This window comes from Orycteropus afer, unplaced genomic scaffold (genome assembly GCF_000298275.1).
Source record: "Orycteropus afer afer isolate SDZICR_OR568_19922 unplaced genomic scaffold, OryAfe1.0 scaffold00045, whole genome shotgun sequence".
In the NCBI taxonomy this organism is placed as follows: Eukaryota; Metazoa; Chordata; class Mammalia; order Tubulidentata; family Orycteropodidae; genus Orycteropus; species Orycteropus afer.
The window spans coordinates 11,505,164-11,523,986 of NW_006921632.1; the positions used below are offsets into that span (position 1 = coordinate 11,505,164).

The window sequence follows — 18,823 nt, forward strand, 5'->3', positions numbered from 1 at the left end:
TTATTCAACTTTATGCACAAAACACTAAAGCCAAAGGTGAAGAAATTGAAGTTTTTTAGCAACTTCTGCAGTCTAAAATTGATCAAGCATGCAATAGAGATGCATTGATAATTACTTGTGATTGGAATGTGAAAGTTGGAATCAAGGAAGAAGCAACCATACTTGGAAAATAATGGCTTTGGTAACAGAAATTATACCAGAGATAGCATGATAGAATTTTGCAAGAGCAACTTACTCTTTGCAAACACCTTTTTCAACAACATAAGTGGCAGCTATACATGTGGCCCTCACCAAATGGGATACACAGGCATCAAATCTACTACATCTGTGAGAAGAGATGAAGGAGAAGGTTAATATTATCAGTCAGAACAAGAGCAGGGGCCAACTGTGATACAGACTATCAATTGCTCATATGCAAGTTTAAGTTGAAGCTAAAGAAAACTAAAGCAAGTCAACAAGAGCCAAAATAAAACCTTGATTACATTATCCTTGAATTTAGAGACCATCACAAAAATAGATTTGATGCATTGAACACCAGTGACAACAGACCAGATAAGTGTGGGAAGACATTATGGATATCATATATGAAGAAAGCAAAAGGTCATTAAAAAGACAAGAAAGAAAGAAAAGACTAAAATAGATGTCAGAAGAGGCTCTGAAACTTGCTCTTGAATGGAGAGTAGCTAAAGCAAATGGAAGAAATGATGATGTAAAAGAGCTAAACAGAAGATTTCAAAAGGCAACTAGGGAAGACAGAGCAAAGTGTTATAATGAAATGTGCAAAGACCTGGAGTTAGAAAATCAAAAGGGAAAAACACTATTGGCATTTCTCAAGCAGAAAGAACTGAAGAAAAAATTCAAGCCTTGAGTTGCAATACTGAAGGATTCTATAGGCAAAATATTGAAAGATGCAGGAAGTATGAAAAGATGATGGAAGGAAATTGAGTCACAGTACTAAAAAGAATTGATTGACATTCACCCATTTCAGGAGGTAGCATATGATCAAGGATCAATGGTATTGAAAGAAGATGTCTAAGCTGCAATGAAGGAATTGGAAAAAAAAAAAAAAAAGGCTATAGGAATTGACGGAATACTAACTGAGATGTTTCAGCAAACATGCAACACTGAAAGTGCTCACTCGTCTATGCCAAGAAATATGTAAGACAGCCACCTGGCCATCTGACTGGAAGATATCCATGTTCGTGCCCATTTCAAAGAAAGGTGAATCAGCAGAATGTGTAAATTATCAAACAATATTGTGATAATTAAAGTTGTGTGTCAGTTTGGCTAGGCCTGGTTGAATGGCTGGGCAGCTGGTGGTGGTTATTCCCCATGATGAGACTGGCAGTCAACTGCATGGTGGGATTTACCACAAGCAGCTGAGTAGCTGCTTTAGGGGTGTGGTCTGCTTCCCGTATATAAGCAGCAGCTTTGGGAATGGTCTCTAGCTTATGGCAAACTTGAACCCTGCATATAGCCATGTCGTTGTTCAGTAGCCTGCCATGCTCTGCTGATTTTGGGACTTCCAGTGGACTTGAATCAATGGTCTGCCACGTTGTTTGGTAACATTGGGACTATGCCATTTTATTTGTTGACCTTGGGCTTGTTAACCTCAACAGCCAATAGCTGCCTGAGTGAAGAGATGCCTCTAGCTTCAATTGGCCAGGAGCAAGAGGCAGAGCTGAAGCCCAAGGTTCAGGGGCTTTCACACAGCTGCTAGAACCTGGCACTTGGAATTCGGACTCCTAACCTCCAAAAATTGTAAAAATAAACTTCTGTTTGTTAAAGCGATTCCATTTATGGTATTTTCTATTAGAGCAGCACAGAGGTAACCAATACAAATATCATTAGTATCACACACAAGTACAATTTTGCTGAAAATAATTAAAAAACAATGAAGGCATATGCTAAAGGGAAAGGGAGGCCACATCTTCTGACCTCCTCTAACCCCACAAGAGGAAGACAGAAAAACTATCAGTAGCCCAAGGCCTATTCCTGCGAGGCCAGACATACTACCTCCCTCCAGCCCTTTCACCAGCCCTGACACCAACCATTCCTGCTGCAGTGGCCACACAGAACTCACAGATTATGGGGTTTATTAGGGAAGCCACAGGCTACAATTCAAGTTCAGGAACAATGCTCAGTCTCTCTCAGCCTGCTGTCTCTCAGCCAACAGTCTCTCTCAGTCTCTCTCCCAGCAGTGATTGTCTCTCAGTGACTCTCAGCAATTCATGTCTCTTGTGTCTCTCTCAGCAATGTGTGTCTCTTGCATCTCTTTCTCAGCAACGTATGTCTCTTGTGTCTCTCTCTCTCAGCAATGCTTGTCTCTCAGGAGTGCATTTCTCTCAGCAGCACATCTTTCTTAGCCAGCAGTCAGAAAGACTCTTTCTGCTTCTAGGAGGGCTCCTTTTGAGCCTGGCAGAGTGGCTAAACTAACCAATCATAACATCAGAATTCTAAACACCTGAGAGAGAGCGAACTTCCCAGAACATTGCTTTGTGCCACTCTCAACAGGTGGATAACTTTAACAATCAGGAGCTCCTCAGTTGCTCATGGCAAATTCCACCATGGAGTTTACAAAGACTTATAGCTAGAAAAGCCATACCTGGTAATTTACTAAACCACAGCATACATCAACATGGAACTGCCAGAAATTCAAACCAAATTCAAAAGAGGATGTAGAACAAGGGATATCATTGCTGATGTCAAATGGATCTTGGCTGAAAGCAGAGAATACCAGAAAGATGATTACCTATGTTTTATTGACTATGCAAAGGCATTTGACTGTGGATCAAAACAAATAATGGATAACATTGTGAAGAGTGGGAATTCCAGAAACCTTAGTTGTGCTCAAGGGGAACCTGTACATAGACCAAGAAGCAATCTTTGGAACAGAACAAAGGATACTGCATGGTTAAAATCAGGAAAGGTATGTATCAGGGTTGTATCCTTTTGCTGTGCTCACTCAATCTGGATGCTGAGCATATAGTCCAAAAATCTGGAGTATATGAAGAAGAACGTGGCATCAGGATTGGCAGAACATTGATTAACAGCCTTCATTATGCAGGTGACACAATCTTGCTTGCTGAAACTGAAGAGGACTTGAAGCACTTACTGATGAAGATTTAAGACTACAGCCTTCAGTATGATTACACTTCAACATAAAGAAAACAAAATCCTCACAACTGGACCAGTAATCAACATCATGATAAATGGATTGACATTGTGAAGGATTTCATTTTACATGGAACCACGGTCAACCCTCATGGAAGCAGCAGTCAAGAAATCATACAACGTATCGCATTGGGTAGATCTGCAAAAGATCTCTTTACAGTGTTAAAGAGCAAAGATGTCACTTTGAAGATTAAGCCACCTCATATACATGTGAAAGCTGGCTAATGCATAAGGAAAACCAAAGAAGAATTGATGCATTTGAATTACAGTGTTGTTGCTGTTACATGCTGTGCCATCAAGTCGGACCCCACTCATAGTGACCCCTCCTTGGGTTTCCAAGGCGGTATTACTACGGAAGTAGATTGCCCAACCTTCCTTCTGAGGAGTGGCTGGTGGGTTTGAACCACCAGCCTTCTGGTTAGCAGTCAAGTGCCTTAGGCACTGTGCTACCAGAGCTCCTAATTATAGTGTTAGCCAACAATATTGAATATACCATCGACTGCCAAAAGAATGACTGAATCTGTCATGAAAGAAGTATAGCTGGAATGCTTTTTAGAAACAAAGATGGTGAGATTTAATCTCTTGTGATTTGGTCATATTATTTTGATGGCCCAATCCCTAGAAAAGGATATTAACCCACTGCTATTGAGTTGATTCCCACTCATAGTAACCCCCATTGGGTTTCCAAGGCTGTAAATCTTCATGGAAGTAGATTTCCTCATCTTCCTCCCATGCAGCAGCTCGTGAGTTTAAACCACAAATCTGGTTAGCAGCCAAGTGCCTTACCCATGAAGCCACCAGAGCTCCTTAGAGAAGGATATTATGCTTGGTAAAATAGAGGGTTAGCGAAAGAGGAAGACCCACAATGAGACAGAAGGACACTGATTACAACAATGAGCTCAAGCACAGCAACAATTGTGAGGATGCCATAGGAATGGGCACTGTTTTGTTATGTTGTGCATGGGGTCGTTAGGAGTTCGAACTGACTTTCTGGCACTTAACAACGGCAACAACAAAAGATTGTCATGAAATTTACATGAAATAATAGATATAATGCTCTTAAAGTAGTGCCTGGTACACTACATAAACTAGATAAAATACATTTCAATAAATTAATAAATACTAGATAAAATTACTTATATTTAAATAATAATAAAAACCATACCACTTCGGACTTATTCAAGATATTCATGTATCTAGTCCACAAATGTGTATAATGATTCCAGTTATCTTGAAATAAAGGATATCACTTTTCATATATCTATGTTAATTATTTTTAATTATGTACATATTAAATGTAAGTAATTGTTAAGTGGTTTATTTGCTTATATCTATTGTAGAGTCCTAAAAAGATAATTTCTTTTTGGCAATGATTCTTAAATTTTAGTATGCATAAGAAAAACCTGGTGAATGACTAAAAAGCTGGCTTTGAGGCCTTTTCTGAATAAGCATCTTTGCAGTGGTAAGTCTACATTTTAAAAAACATCCCATTAGCAAAGTCTAATAGTATACTGAGGGGCTCATCTTCTGGCACACAATGTGGAAGTTATCAAACAATATCATTAATATAACACACAAGTAGAATCTTGCTGAAGATAATTCAAAAGTGGTTGCAGCATTATATTGACAGGGAACTTCCAGAAATGCAAGCTAGATTTAGAAGAAGACAAGGAAAGAAGGATATCATTGTAGATGTCAAATGGATCTTGATTGAAAGTAATGAATACCAAAAGTTGTTTACTTGTGTTTTATTGACTATGCAAAAGCATTCAACTCTGTGGATCCTAACAAATTATGGATAACATCGAGAAGAATGGGAATTCCAGATCACTTAGTTGTGCTCATGAGGAACCTGTACATAGACCAGGAGGCTGTTGTTTGAACAGAAAAGGGGATACTGCATGGTTTAAAATCAGGAAGGGAGTGCATCAGGGTTGTATCCTTACACCATACTTATTCAGTATGTATGCTGAGCAAATAATCCAAGAAGCTGGACTATATGAAGAAGAATTTGGCATCAGGATTGGAGGAAGAGTCATTAACAACCTGTTATATGCAGATGACACAACTTTGCTTGCTGAAAGTGAAGATGACTTGAAGCACTTACTGATGAAGATTAAAGACTATGGTCTGCAGTATGGATTACCCCTGAATGTAAAGAAAATGAAAATTCTCACAACTGGACCAATTAACAGCATCATGAGAAATGGAGAAATGATTGAAGTTGTCAAAGATTTCATATTACTTGGATCCAACGGAAGCATCAGTCAAGAAATCAGATGGCATATTGCATTGGGCAGATCTGCTGCAAAAGACCTCTTTATAAAGTGCTGAAGAGCAAAGATGATGTCTTTGAAGACTAAGGTGTGCCTAACCTGAGCCAATGTGTTTTCAGTCACCTCATATGTATGTGAAAGCTAGACAATTAATAAGGAAGACTGAAAAATAATTGATGCATTTAAGTTGGGTTCGCAAAAAATACAGAAAGTGCCATGGGCTACTAGAAGCACTAACAACCCTGTCCTGGAAGAAGTGCAGACAGAATACTCCTTAGAAGTGAGAATGGCTAGACTTCATCTCACCTACTTTGGTCATGTTGTCAGAAGGGACTGTTCCCTGGAGAAGGATGTCATGCTTGGTAAAGTGGAGGGTCAATGAAAAAGGGGAAGCCCCTCAACAAGATGGATTGACACAGTGGCTGCAACAATGGGTTCAAGTATGGCAAGGATTGTGCGGCTGGCACATGACTGGGCAGTGTTTTGTTCTGTTGTACATAGGGTTGCTATGAGTCAGTGTGGCTTGCCGGCACATAACAACAACAATAGTATACTTGAAAGATCTAGATCTCAAACCTTTCATGCTAAGAAAGTTTCTGTCTACACATGTCCATGTTGTTAGATGCCCTCGAGTTGCTTTTGAGTCATAGTGATCCTGAGTGATGATGTACACCTGGCTGTAATCTTTACCAGAGCAGACCACTAGGACTTTTCTCCCACCATGCTGCTAAATGAGTTTGAACTGCTGAACTTCAGCTGAATGCTTAACCATTTTTCTATAAAATGCCCACAAAAGCGCTTAAAAAATCTCAAGTACTTATCAGGTCAGTCTTTAAATCTTTGTGCATTTTTTATTTTGTTTTGTTTAATACCAGCTTATTGTAGAATGAGGAACTCTGACATTATTAATGTACTTACTTTATTTTTGTTTTCAAAGAGAAGAAAATGAAAGGAGACCATATGTTTAAATGATCTCTTGCTTAAAAAACATAATAGCAGCCCAAAAAACCTCTTTAAGCATAGCTATGTGTTTTGGTTGACTAGTGCCACTCTAACAAAATACCACAAATGGGTAGCTTCAGTGAAGAGGGATTTTTTTTCCTTTACAGTTTGGATGCTAGAAGTCCAAGTTCAAAGTTCCAGCTCAAGGAATTGGGTGAAGGCCCCTTGACCTTGGGCTTCAGCTTTGCCTCTTGCTATTGCCCCACTGAAGCTAGAGGCTTCTCTTAACTCAGGTAGCTGGTGGCTGAGTCTGACAAACCCAAGGCTGACAAGTGAAATGGCACAGTCCCACGATTATCAAGCAACACAGCAGGCCACTAGTTAAACAGTCCCAAGATCAACAGACAACATGGCAGACCACTGATGACTGGGTCAAATTCAGGATCTAGATGTGCCAAAAAGCTCAAGACCTTTCTCAAAGCTTCTTCTTATATACTGGAAGCAGACCACATCCCTAAGGCAGCTACTTAGCAGGTCATAGTTAGATTCCACCATGGTGTTGATTACCAGTCTCATCGGGGGGAATAACTACATCCAGCTGCCTAGCCACTTAAAACCAGGCCCAACCAAGTTGACACATAACCTTAACTACCACACTAAGTTTAACTGATCATTGATGTTGAGCATCACCTTGAGGTTCATGCTTGCAAACTAACACATTTCTAGGTCTTCTATTTAGATTGCTTAACAAAGATCTTAATAACGGATTTTCTCTTTATTTTAGAGGATGCTAAAGGCACACACTCCCTGATGCCTGAATTCAAAGTTCGGGAGAGAGCAATGTTAGAGTCATTGCATCGCTTTGGCATGACAGAGGAAGGCTGTATCCAGGCATGGTTCTCTTTTCCCCATTCTATGCGTATATTCTACGTGCATGCATATAGCAGCAAAATTTGGAACGAAGCAGTATCTTACAGACTTGCAACCTATGGATCCAGAGTAGTGGAGGGTGATTTGGTCCATTTGGATGGAGATGTTGACAATGAGCATTTCTCAAATAGTAAAGTAAGTATAAATTCCAAATGTAGTTCCCAGAGTTAATTTTGGTAATTAATTTTCTGAAGGCTGTACTTTATTTTTTTCAATACATTTTATTGAAATATAATTTATATACAGTGAGATACACAAAACTAAAGTGACATGAGTCAATGTGTTTTTTTGGGGAGGCAGTGTTCCCTCCCCTCCCCTCCCACCAGAAGGCCTTACTTCAGAAACAGATTTAAACTAAAGAGATGTTTTATTTTTTCACTTACATTTGCTTTTCTCCTGCTTCTTTTCTGCTGTCAGCTGAGGCTCAACGCTTATCAGCAAATGGAAATTTTCATTGGAATGAAATGAAAGGTACAAAGGTAGTAAAGCTTCCTTTAAAGACATTTAAAGAAAATTGCATAAGTAATACACCAAACAGTTCCCTTAAAAAAAAAAATTGAAACATTACAGATGAGGCTGGCATCCTATCGTGATTCTCTCTGCTCTAGGTAATCAGAGTCTGTTGTTTGACAGTGCCCTTCTAGAGCTTTTGCTATGTAACTATCTACAGAAAAGTTATTTTTTGTTTCCTTTATATAAATGTGATTTCACAGTGTTTTTGAGATCTCTTTATATTATATATAAATCTAGCTTATTCCTTTCAATTGTTGTATAGTTTTTGATACTATGAGTGTATCAAGTTTTATTGAGCCAATAACTTCAAAATTTGTTACAATATTTTAATGCAAAAAGAACAAATTATTTTCTGACATCATCCTAAATCAATCTTGCAAATTAATTTAAAAAAATTGTAAAAGGAATTTAAGTAGTGTTTTTATATGTAACATCTTAAAAATCATTGGTTACTACAGCAAAAAAAAAAAAAAAGAGAAGGATTTGAGACCTTCTCTTCTCACTTGCATTTTATAGAAACAAAAATTGAGACCCAGATTATAGAGGAGACAGCTTCAGAGTCATATAGGTAAGAGATCTAAAATGACCCCATTGGACTGACCCATACCCCAAATTGGTTTCTACTCGAGAAATCATGGATCTGGTTAGAACATGTTCCAGTTTTTCAGAATAAGAGAAAAATAGGCTCTGGGAAGCTACATAAAAGCAGCTTTGTGTAAAGTCACGAAACAGTTTAGATGTATGGATTAAGTTTTTTTGGTTTCAAACTAACAAGGAAAAACAAACAGGAATGTATTGGCCCATAAAACTGAAGGTGTATGATTGGTCCAGGCACAGCTGTATCCAGTGTCCTAAATAATTTATCTTATTTTCTTTATTATTCAGTTCTGCTTCCCTGTGTGTTAGATCCACTTTTGATGTAGCTTATTCCTTTGTTGGCAAGATTGATATTAATAACTCTGTGTTTATATTATATCTTGAGAACTCTGGTGGCATAGTGCCTAAGGCTAACCAGAAGGCTTGGTGGTTCAAACCCACCAGCCACTCCTCGGAAGAAAGATTGGGCAATCTGCTGTAGTAATACTGCCTTGGAAACCCAAGGAGGGGTCGCTATGAGTCGGATCTGACTCAATGGCAGTGAGTTTTTTTTTTTTTTTTTTAATGTTTATTTCTTAGAACCCCTGCAGGAAAGAGGCCTTTTCTTCTCTAGTAATTTTAGTGACAGTAAATGGCCTGGTGTGGATCACATGTCTAGACCCAGACTAACTCTTGTGAACCAGAGTATATGATTGGCTAAGCTTATGTTACCTATGTTACTTCCTGGTGCCATCCCACCCAAACCACATTTGAGAATCAGGAGCAGAAGCTCCATATGGGAAATGTGGGTGCTACTACCAGAAAAGAGAGTGAAGATTGAGCTAGCCAAAACGATAGAACTTTGCTTTAATACTTCTTTAAATGAATGGTTTATGAATATGTAGAAAGGGAATGATCACTAGGAGGCAGCATAAATTACTAAACCTGTTATCATAGGGTCAATTCTGACACATGGTGACCTCGTGTGTGCAGAGTAGAACTGAGCTCCATAGAATTTTCCTGGCTATAATCTTTATAGAAACAGATCTCCAGTCCTTTCTCCAGTGGCACACCACTGGGTGAGTTTGAACTGCCAACCTTTTGGTTAGTAGTTGAATATAAATCATTTGTTCCACCCATGGATCATACATAAATTAGTAAGAATGTTAATGTAATTAAGATACAGAATCACATACTCTGTGAAAAGGAAGTCCAGCACCATCATGGTTTTATTTTCCTTCATGTGAATGGAGAAAGAAATATGTCATTGATTTCTTTTTGATAAATAATCAAAAATCATGGGTTTTTATACTTTGTAGAAATCAGCTATCAATTTCAATATGACCTGGGCAATACACTGTTAAGTAAGCCATTTCTAAGTCAGATTTTTAGAGGTTAAATGTTACTTTGACAAGGCATAATAGCAGTCTCAGAGGTGCATGTCTTATAAGACTTCCTTGTTCAAAATACATTTGCAAGAACAGTTTTGTGATCAAAATTGTATCTGCTTTTCTTTTTGGAGCTTCATAACTAAAAAGTGTCCTTTTATTAGCAGAAAGAAGTATCTGTGTGTTTCAAGACCAGCCATTTTTATTATGTTATTTAGCACTGAAAAAGGAAAACAGAATTTAGAGGCTCAAAACTTAAAATATGAAAACGGAAAGGAGAAAATAAGATTTTTAATAAGTTGTATATGGGGCATGTAATATTTTGCATCTACAAGTGAAAACTGTAGGAAAATACTCTGATTCTTTCTTTTGACAAAATTACTAGACTGATAGGTATATCATTATTTCAAGATACTAGGTAGATTTTCTTATAATTTTTTTGTGGGTCATATGGAGGAATGTGGGTTAGACAGTGAAAATGTTATGTAAAGTCATAGTTTGGGAGCAACTATAAAGCCAAAACATTTTTGTTAATTAACTGATTGACAGCTACCTGGAAGGAGTTCTCTAAAGACAACTCATGGTGTCCTGTACTTGACCATGTTTTGTTCAATATTTTTATAAATTTACTAAACTTACTGAATAGTAAGTAGTCTTCTATGATTTTTTAAAAGACAAAAAAGCTGGAAGTGATAATTCAAGAGAGCTCATAGTGTCATGTATTTTTGTCCTGGTCAGACCACATCTGGGGTTTTACATCTACTTTTGAGTAGTTATTTACCAACCACCGAACCAACCAACAAACTCAAAATAAAAAACCAAAGAGGGACATTAGTGATATGAGTAAGGAGAACTGAGGGGAAAGCAAGCAGACGTAGAGGGGGTCTAGATACTATATTAATGATGAATGCTTTAGACGTAAGGGGATGCTGCTGTTCATCCTGGTGGAAAGATGAGAGCTGCCTTTACTCTTGAGCTCTCATGTGGAAGAAAGAGCAGATTATTCTGTAATATCTCAGAGGAACATCACTCAAACTTAATTTATCACACATCTTTTCTCCTGCATAACACCTGTTAATACTCTGTTGTTGTGTGCTGTCAAGTTAATTCTGACTCACAGGAACCCTGTGTGACAGATTGAACTGCCTCAGAGTTTTCTAGGCTGTAATCTTTACAGAAACAGATTGTCTGATCTTTCTCCCACAGGGCCCCTGGGTGGGTTTGAACTGCCAACCTTTCAGCTAGCAGCCAACACCACTCCAGCATAGTGTATTATGATCTTATTAGGGGCAGAGTTGTTTCAAAGGAGCGGATTTTTGACTTAGCATGATAAAGTATAGTTCCATAATTTAGAAAAACATTGTTGGTGACTGAGGTTAAAGTATCACCTCAGAGTCTTAGTCTGCCCATCATTTTTGATGCATTACCACTTTAGTCATTAGTTGTTAAGTAGAAGGACTCGTTCTAATTTTTATTGGAGTCTACACCTCCAGAGATAAATTGTGCAAAGATCTTGTTTAGGTATGTGTATATTTTATGTAGAAGTTGAATTAAACATAACAGGAAAAATTGAGGGAATTTGGAAAACTTGGGAATCACTGTATTTTTAATTTATTTTTTAAAATAGGTTCATCTAGTAACTGAAGAAGAGGAATCAGCTAATACTTATGCAATGCATCAGGTAATTTGCTTAAAAATTAGTATCACTTAGGTCTAAGTGTAGACATTTATTCCCAAAAGAAAAAATGTTGACTACTCCCTTTTAAAAATTATGTTTAAGGAATAATTTATATATAATAAAATTCACCCTTCTTAGTTTATAGTTCTTTGAATTTTGGTAAATTTATTGAGTTGTGTGACTACCACTGAAATCAACAATAGAACAATTCTACATCTCCCTAAAATTTCCCATGTTTCTTTGTAGTTAACCCTTCTCTACATCCCCAGCATCTGGCAACCACTGATTTATTGTCTGTTCATATGGTTTTGCCTTTGAAAAAATGTTGTATAAATGGAGTCATACAGTATATAGCCTTTTGTATTTGGCTTCTTTCATTTAGCAGTGAGTTTGAGATTCATTCATGTTGTTGTGTATATTTGAGTTTTTTTACCTTGTTCCTTCTTCTGACTACTTTTTTTGGTACAAATCAAGAGAAAGTATCTAGAAGTCAGCAGCAGAGAACTAAAACCCCACAGACTGCAGTGTTTGCTTATAGGTAGATGAGAAAATAAACATTATATTTGGTGCTACTTGTTTGCTTTCTTGTTTTTAAATAAGGAAGAATTTAAATTTGTCAACCAAAATACCCATTACATTCAGAAAGAATGTTTACCCTTTGTGTTACAGAAAGAATATGTGTATAATATTGCACGATTGAGTAAAGATTAAGTTTTTGTTGACTAATTAAATGTACTTAAACTTCTTGATTCATCTCTTCTGTATTAATAGTGATTTGCCAAATAAGATCTGATTTAAATTGTTAACCTTACTCTTCTGGTTACCTAGTGCTGCTCTGACAGCAATAAACCACCAATGGGTTGCTTGAACAAACAGCAGCTTATTCTCTTACAGTTTGGAGGCTATGAGTCCAAGTTCAAAGTGCCAGGCTCTAGGGGCTGGGTGAAAGCCCCGCAACCTTTGGCTTCAGCTCTACCTCCTGCTCCCAGCCCACTGAAGCTAGAGGCTTTTCTTCACTCAGACAGCTGCTGGCTGCTGAGGCTGGCTAGCCCAAGGTTGACAAGTAAAAGGGCATAGTCCCGATGTTACCAAACCACATGGCAGACCATTAATTCAAGTTCATTAAAAGTCCTAAGGTCGGCAGAGCATGGCAGGCTCCTGAACAATGACTCAGCTACATGCAGAGTTCAAGTGTGCCATAAACTAAAGACAGTTCCTCAAGGTTTCTTCTTATATACAGGAAGTAGACCACATCCCTATGGCAGCTATTCAGCTGCTCATGGTAGATTCCACCATGGAGTTGATTACCGGTCTCATCATAGGGAATACTACATCCAGCTGCCCAGCCACTCAACCAGGCCCAGCCAAGTTGACACACAAACTTCACCACCACACTTACTGTTTTTATTGATCTAGATCTCACCTATAAAAGTAAATTTAAACTATGATCATATACCTAACTGAAGGCTGTATTATGTATCTTTTCTTCTCCCCATTTGACAGGTGGTTCTTCCAGTACTTGGATACAATATTCAGTACCCAACAAACAAAGTAGGACAATGGTACCATGAAGTACTTAGCAGAGATGGACTACAGGCATGTAGGTTTAAAGTACCTGCTCTGAAATTGAATGCACCAGGATGCTATAGACAGATACTGAAATATCCTCATAATCTCTCTTACCAGCTAATAGAAGAGCATGATATTGATGTCAAAACAGAAGATTCTTACATTAATGAAGCAACTTCATCTCTTTTGGTCTCTTTTGATCTTGACTCTTCGTGTTATGCTACTGTTTGTCTGAGGGAAATAATGAAGCATGATGTTTAAGATAATACCCTTGATAGAATTATATATATATTACTGTTTGAAGGAAAGGAAGGTAAAATTGCTTGAGCATCTAGCATGTGCTGGAAGCTTCCTAATTGTTATCTTCTACACAGCATCTTGATGAATTAGTAATTTGATGCTGTACCGTTCCAGAGGAGTATGCTAGTAAGTGGCCATATCTGAATTTAAGCTTAGGTCTGCCTGATTCCAAAGCCTGAGCTCTTTCTATTATATTGTGTTTAGTAACCTTTATTCTGTGTCAAAAGCTACAACATTTTTGAACCACTAAAAACATAGTGCTAAAAACATTAGGAGCTCTGGTACCATAGTGGCTAAAGCACTAGACTGCTAACCAGAAGACTAGTGGTTCAAACCCACCAGCCACTCCTCGGAAGGAAGGTTGGGCAATCCTACTTCCGTAGTGATACTGCCTCAGAAACCCAAGGAAGGGTCGCTATGAGTCGGGGCTGACTTGACGGCAAACAACAACAACAACAAAAACATATAGTACCCCAAAATAATATTTAAGGAAGAAAAATTTAAGTAATGGTTATAGCTTCTAGCTGCTTGCTTAAAATGTAGGTGAAATTAGGTTACAGTAAAAACATGATTGTAGAGAAAGAGAGATGAAACATACTGTAATTTATTATGGTCTTTCTTTCCTATTTTTGAAATTATTGATTGAAAAAATACACAAGGGCAATATCATCCCCCTGTTAATGATAGCTACTCCATGTGGTCATTATACCTTGACGTAGATAATCTTTGATGAAGATTGACATCAGTGTTTTCATATAATTTCTGTATCTTGACATACATTGGCTTCTTGATTTCCTGTTATTTTTTTCTATTACATTAAGCACAGACTTTAGAGTCAGCTAGATATGGGTCAGGCTCCAGTTTTGACATTTACTAGTAGCTTTGGGTATATTTCTGATTCTTTTTAAGGTTCCCTTGCAGAACTAAGAAAATACCAACCTTACAGGCAGCAAATAATAGGATTGTCTTCTACTTTTTGTATTGCTAGTGGGATAAAATACTTTTCTCATTTGAAAATTTTATTTGATTTGCCTTCACTGCCCCACATTATACATCATTATCCTTAACCCTTTTAGACCAGTTAAATTTGGAGGCAAAAAAGACTGATAGGTATTGGTAGAGAAGATCTGAGCACTCTTTCATTGCTGGCAGCATTCTATCATGATGCAGTTTAAAAATCAGTGTAGAGTATTATATGTCAGCAACCTGGGATTTTTATATATTTAAGTCAGTCCAATCCTTTAGGGGATGTTGTTGTTTTTGTTGTTATGTGCCGTCGAGTCAGACCTGATTCGTAGTGACCCCTCCTTGGATTTTAGCACAAGGAAATAAAATTCAAAGATGGAGAAAAGCTATATGCAATGCAAAATTTACTATTGCAGCATTTTTATATATAATGGGATAAATTAGAAATAATTTCAAAGGCCAGCATTAGATAAGTAAATGGTGATGAACTTGATGGAAAAACGTAGCTATTAAAAATAGTGGTGATGATTTTAATTATGTTAAAAATGTCCCCTCCCAAAAGAAGAAAACACACACACACACACACACACACACACACACATATGTAATACAAATGTACTGTGTATGCAGCTTTTATAAATAAAGGGTAGTTTAACATAGTTATTAAAGGCATGGATGGATGTTAGAGACAAACTCCCCCAGTTTGAGCCCTGCCTGTGCCATTTATGTCAGTATGACCTAGGAAAAGTTATTTATTAAGCTTTGTATGCTTCTGTTTCAACATCTATAAAATGAGGATGGTAATATTACTTACCTCATAAGTGTATTGGGAGGATTTGGTGAGTCAGTATATGTAAAGCAGCTTCAAACAGTGTCTGACACTTAGTTATTGTTATGTAAGTATTTGCAGATGACAAGTTTGGAAGGGAACATAAAAAATGAAATGTTCTGTTAAGATGACAGGTGTTAGGATTTTTCTAAATATTAAAAATTTCACTTTTGGCATTATGTATTTTTAACAATAAATTTAAGGACACAAAAATTAGAGATTTTAGTATTATTAATTTTTTTTAATTACCTTAAATTAAACATTAGAAATAGTTTTAATGTTTATTGAGAATTAAGTGATGCTATATTAAGTAGTTACAAAATAAATTTTAGAAAAAATGTTTTAACTTTATATACTGTGATGCATTGTTTCTATAAATGTAATAGAAGAGTAGTTATAAATTATTAAAAACTGGTGTCTTTTTAATATGCTGTGTAGCAGTTAGAAAATATGAAAGCATTAAAATATACTATCATTAAAATATATATTTTATTACCTGTAGATGGCACTGTAATTTTAGAGATTTCAGTGAAGCCAAATCAAATATATATATATTTGTATTATTTGTAAATACTGTGGCCATGTAATGAGCTCTGGTGGTGCAGTAGTTAAAGCATTCAGCTGCTAACCAAAAGCTTGGCAGTACAAACCCATTAGCCACTCTGCAGGAGAAAGAGGAAGCAGGCTATTTCCTAAAGACTTACAGCCTTGGAAACCTAATGGGGTAGATCTGCTCTGTCCTATAGGGTCACTATGAATTGGAATTGACTCAGTGGCATTGGGTTTTGGTTTATGGCTATGTGTAAAGAAAGGATTACTAAATGTATTTCAAGTCACCATGTAACATATTCAGATGTTATTGATACGGAAAATTGTTTTATATGCCAATACTATTTGCCTTGTTATTAGTTTTTAAGTTTAAGGACTTTGATATACTTTGGACAAACTGAATGCCAGTCACCTTAGTTTCCAGAATTTTTTGGGATCAAAATGCCTTTAGAAGGATGAAGTTTGGATTAGTTTTAATTATCAGTGATACTGCCTCAATTTCAGTAAGATAAAACAGATTTAAGGGCTTTTTTATTAAGGTAAAAACACATTTTTTTTTTTTTTGTGAGTTGTAATAGACTGAAAGTCATTTGTAACTTTTGATCCAACTAACACTTACTATGTCAAGCACTTCCACATGTCTCATTTTCATTCCCACCATACCCTATAAACCAAATCAAACCAAACTCACTGCTATCAAGTGGCTTCCAACTCATAGAAACCCCCATTAGGTTCCCAAGGCTGTAAATCTTTATAAAAGTAGACTGTCTCATACTTCTGTGCAGTAGCTGGTGGGTTCAAATCACCAGTCTTTTGCTTATCAACCAAATGCCTTAACCACTACACTACCAGAGCTTCTTATATACTCTATAGGTAGGTAGTATTTTACCTTTTTGCAGATGAGAAATATCAGAATAGTTTATTGATCTGTTCGAAGTTAAACAGATTATCTTAGGCTAGGTTTTCTAGAGAAGCAAAAGCATTGAAATGTGTGTGTGTGTGTGTGTGTGTATGTGTATCAAGAAAATGGTTCACATAGTTACAGAGGCTGGAAAGTCCCAAGTCCCAAGTCCCAAGCTGGAGACTTTTCCCAACTCATGCAGCTGCAAGGTTGATCAATCCAAGACCAGCAGGTCAGATGGCAGGCAGCTGACTTAGGCTGCAGAGGCTGATGAATCCCAAGAACCAGAGGTCAGATGATGATGAGCCAGATGCAGGATCTAGAGCAAGCCAGTGAGCTTTGCCAGAACATCCATATACATATTAGATGCAATCACACTGATTGGGTGATCACATCGGATCAAATCATGAGGGATGATTACATTATTACATAACTGCCAAACTGCTGAGAATCATGGTCCAGTCAAGTTGACAGACGGCCTTGATCATCATGCAGACAGTAAGTGTTTGAACTTGGTTGTGGTTCCTAGATCAATTCTATTTCCATCTACCTAATATTTTCATTCTGAAAACATATTTTTGATAGAATACAATTTCTATAAACTTGTTGTTGTTGTTAGGTGCTATTGAGTTGATCCTGACTCATAGTGACCCTGTGTACAACAGAATGAAACACTTCCCTGTCCTGTCCATCTTCATAATACTTGCTATGCCTGAGCCCATTCCTGCAGCCAGTGTGTCAATCCATCTTGTTGAGAATCTTCCCCTTTTTCTGTGACCCTCCACTTTACCAAGCATGATATCCTTCTCCAAGCAATGGTCCCTTCTGACAATATGACCAAAGCAGGTGAGACGAAGTCTGGCCATTCTCACTTCTAAGGAGCATTCTGTCTGAACTTCTTATGGGATAGATTTGTTTGTTCTGGAAGTCCGTGGTATGTTCAGTATTCTTCACCAGTACCACAATTCAAAGGCACCAATTCTTTGGTCGGTCTTATTCATTGTCCAGTTTTCATGTGAATATGAGGCGATTGAAAATACCGTGACTTGGGTTAGGCATACCTTAGTCTTCAAAGTGACATCTTTGCTCTTCAACACTTTAAAGAAGTTTTTGTCAGCGCATTTGCCTAGTGTAATATGATATCTGATTTTTTGGCTGCTGCTTCCATGAGTGTTGTTTGTAGATCCAAGTAAAATGAAATCTGGCAACTTCATTTTTTTCTCCATTTATTGTGATGTTGCTTACTGGTACACTTGTGAGGATTTTTGTTTTCTTTATGTTGAGATGTAATCCATACTGCAGACTGTATTCTTCAACCTTCATCAGTAGGTGCCTTAAGTCATCCTCACTTCCAGCAAGCAGAGTTGTATCATCTTCACGTCACTGGTTGTTAATGAGTCTGCCTCCACTCCTGATGCTGTGCTCCTCATATAGTCCAGCTTCTTAGATTATTTGCTCAGCATACGATTAAATAAGTGTGGTGAAACAATACAACTCTGATGCATACCCTTCCTGATTTTAAACCATTCAGTATTCCCTTGTTCTGTTTGAATGACAGCTTCTTGGTCTATATGCAGTTTCCTCATGACCATGATTACGTGTTCTGGAATTCCCATTCCTTGCAATGTTATCCATAATTTGTTATTGTCCATACAGTTGAATGCCTTTGCATAGTCAGTAAAACACAAGTAAACATCTTTCTGGCATTTTTTGCTCTCAGCTAAGATTTATCTGTAAAAAAGTACGTGAGGACAGCATATCTGACCTCTTCTAACTTCACAAGAGGGAAACAGAATCACCATCATCTGCCCAAGGCTTATTCCTATGAAGCCAGACGTGCCACCTCCCTTCAACCTTTTTACTAACTCTGACACCAACCGCCCCTCCCACAGCACTCACTACTTCTCTGTTGGGTTCCATAATCGCAGTAGCCACACAGAACTCATAGACAATACTCAAGGATTATAGGGTTTATTGGGGAAGTAACAGGCTACAATTTAGGTTCAAGAACTCACTCAGGATACAATTCTATCAGGACAGTCTCCCCTCTGCTGTGCCCTCAGGCATGCCTCTCTGGCCTTTGCCCTCTCAGCCTGGCCTTTGCCCTGCTTTGGCAAATGTTACAAAGGTCTTTTAGCTCTGTTGATAGGTACATCTAGGTGCACCCCACTCAGCCGGAAAGCCTTCTGCTCAACTTTCTTGCTCCGTGCATCATCTTGCTCTGTCTCATCT

The 18,823-nt window shown here is 37.6% G+C and overlaps 1 protein-coding gene across 1 annotated transcript in view; it reads left to right on the forward strand.

The window, feature by feature from the left end:
- The window catches only part of PUS7L (pseudouridine synthase 7 like), a 29,940-nt gene extending 16,633 nt beyond the window's left edge, over nucleotides 1–13,307 (forward strand). The window contains exons 6-8 of the mRNA XM_007937923.2: nucleotides 7,177–7,457; nucleotides 11,427–11,480; nucleotides 12,981–13,307. Of these exons, the coding sequence (XP_007936114.1) occupies nucleotides 7,177–7,457; nucleotides 11,427–11,480; nucleotides 12,981–13,307 (662 nt within the window). The remainder of the gene's footprint in view (nucleotides 1–7,176; nucleotides 7,458–11,426; nucleotides 11,481–12,980) is intronic.
- The last annotated feature ends 5,516 nt before the right edge of the window (nucleotides 13,308–18,823 follow it).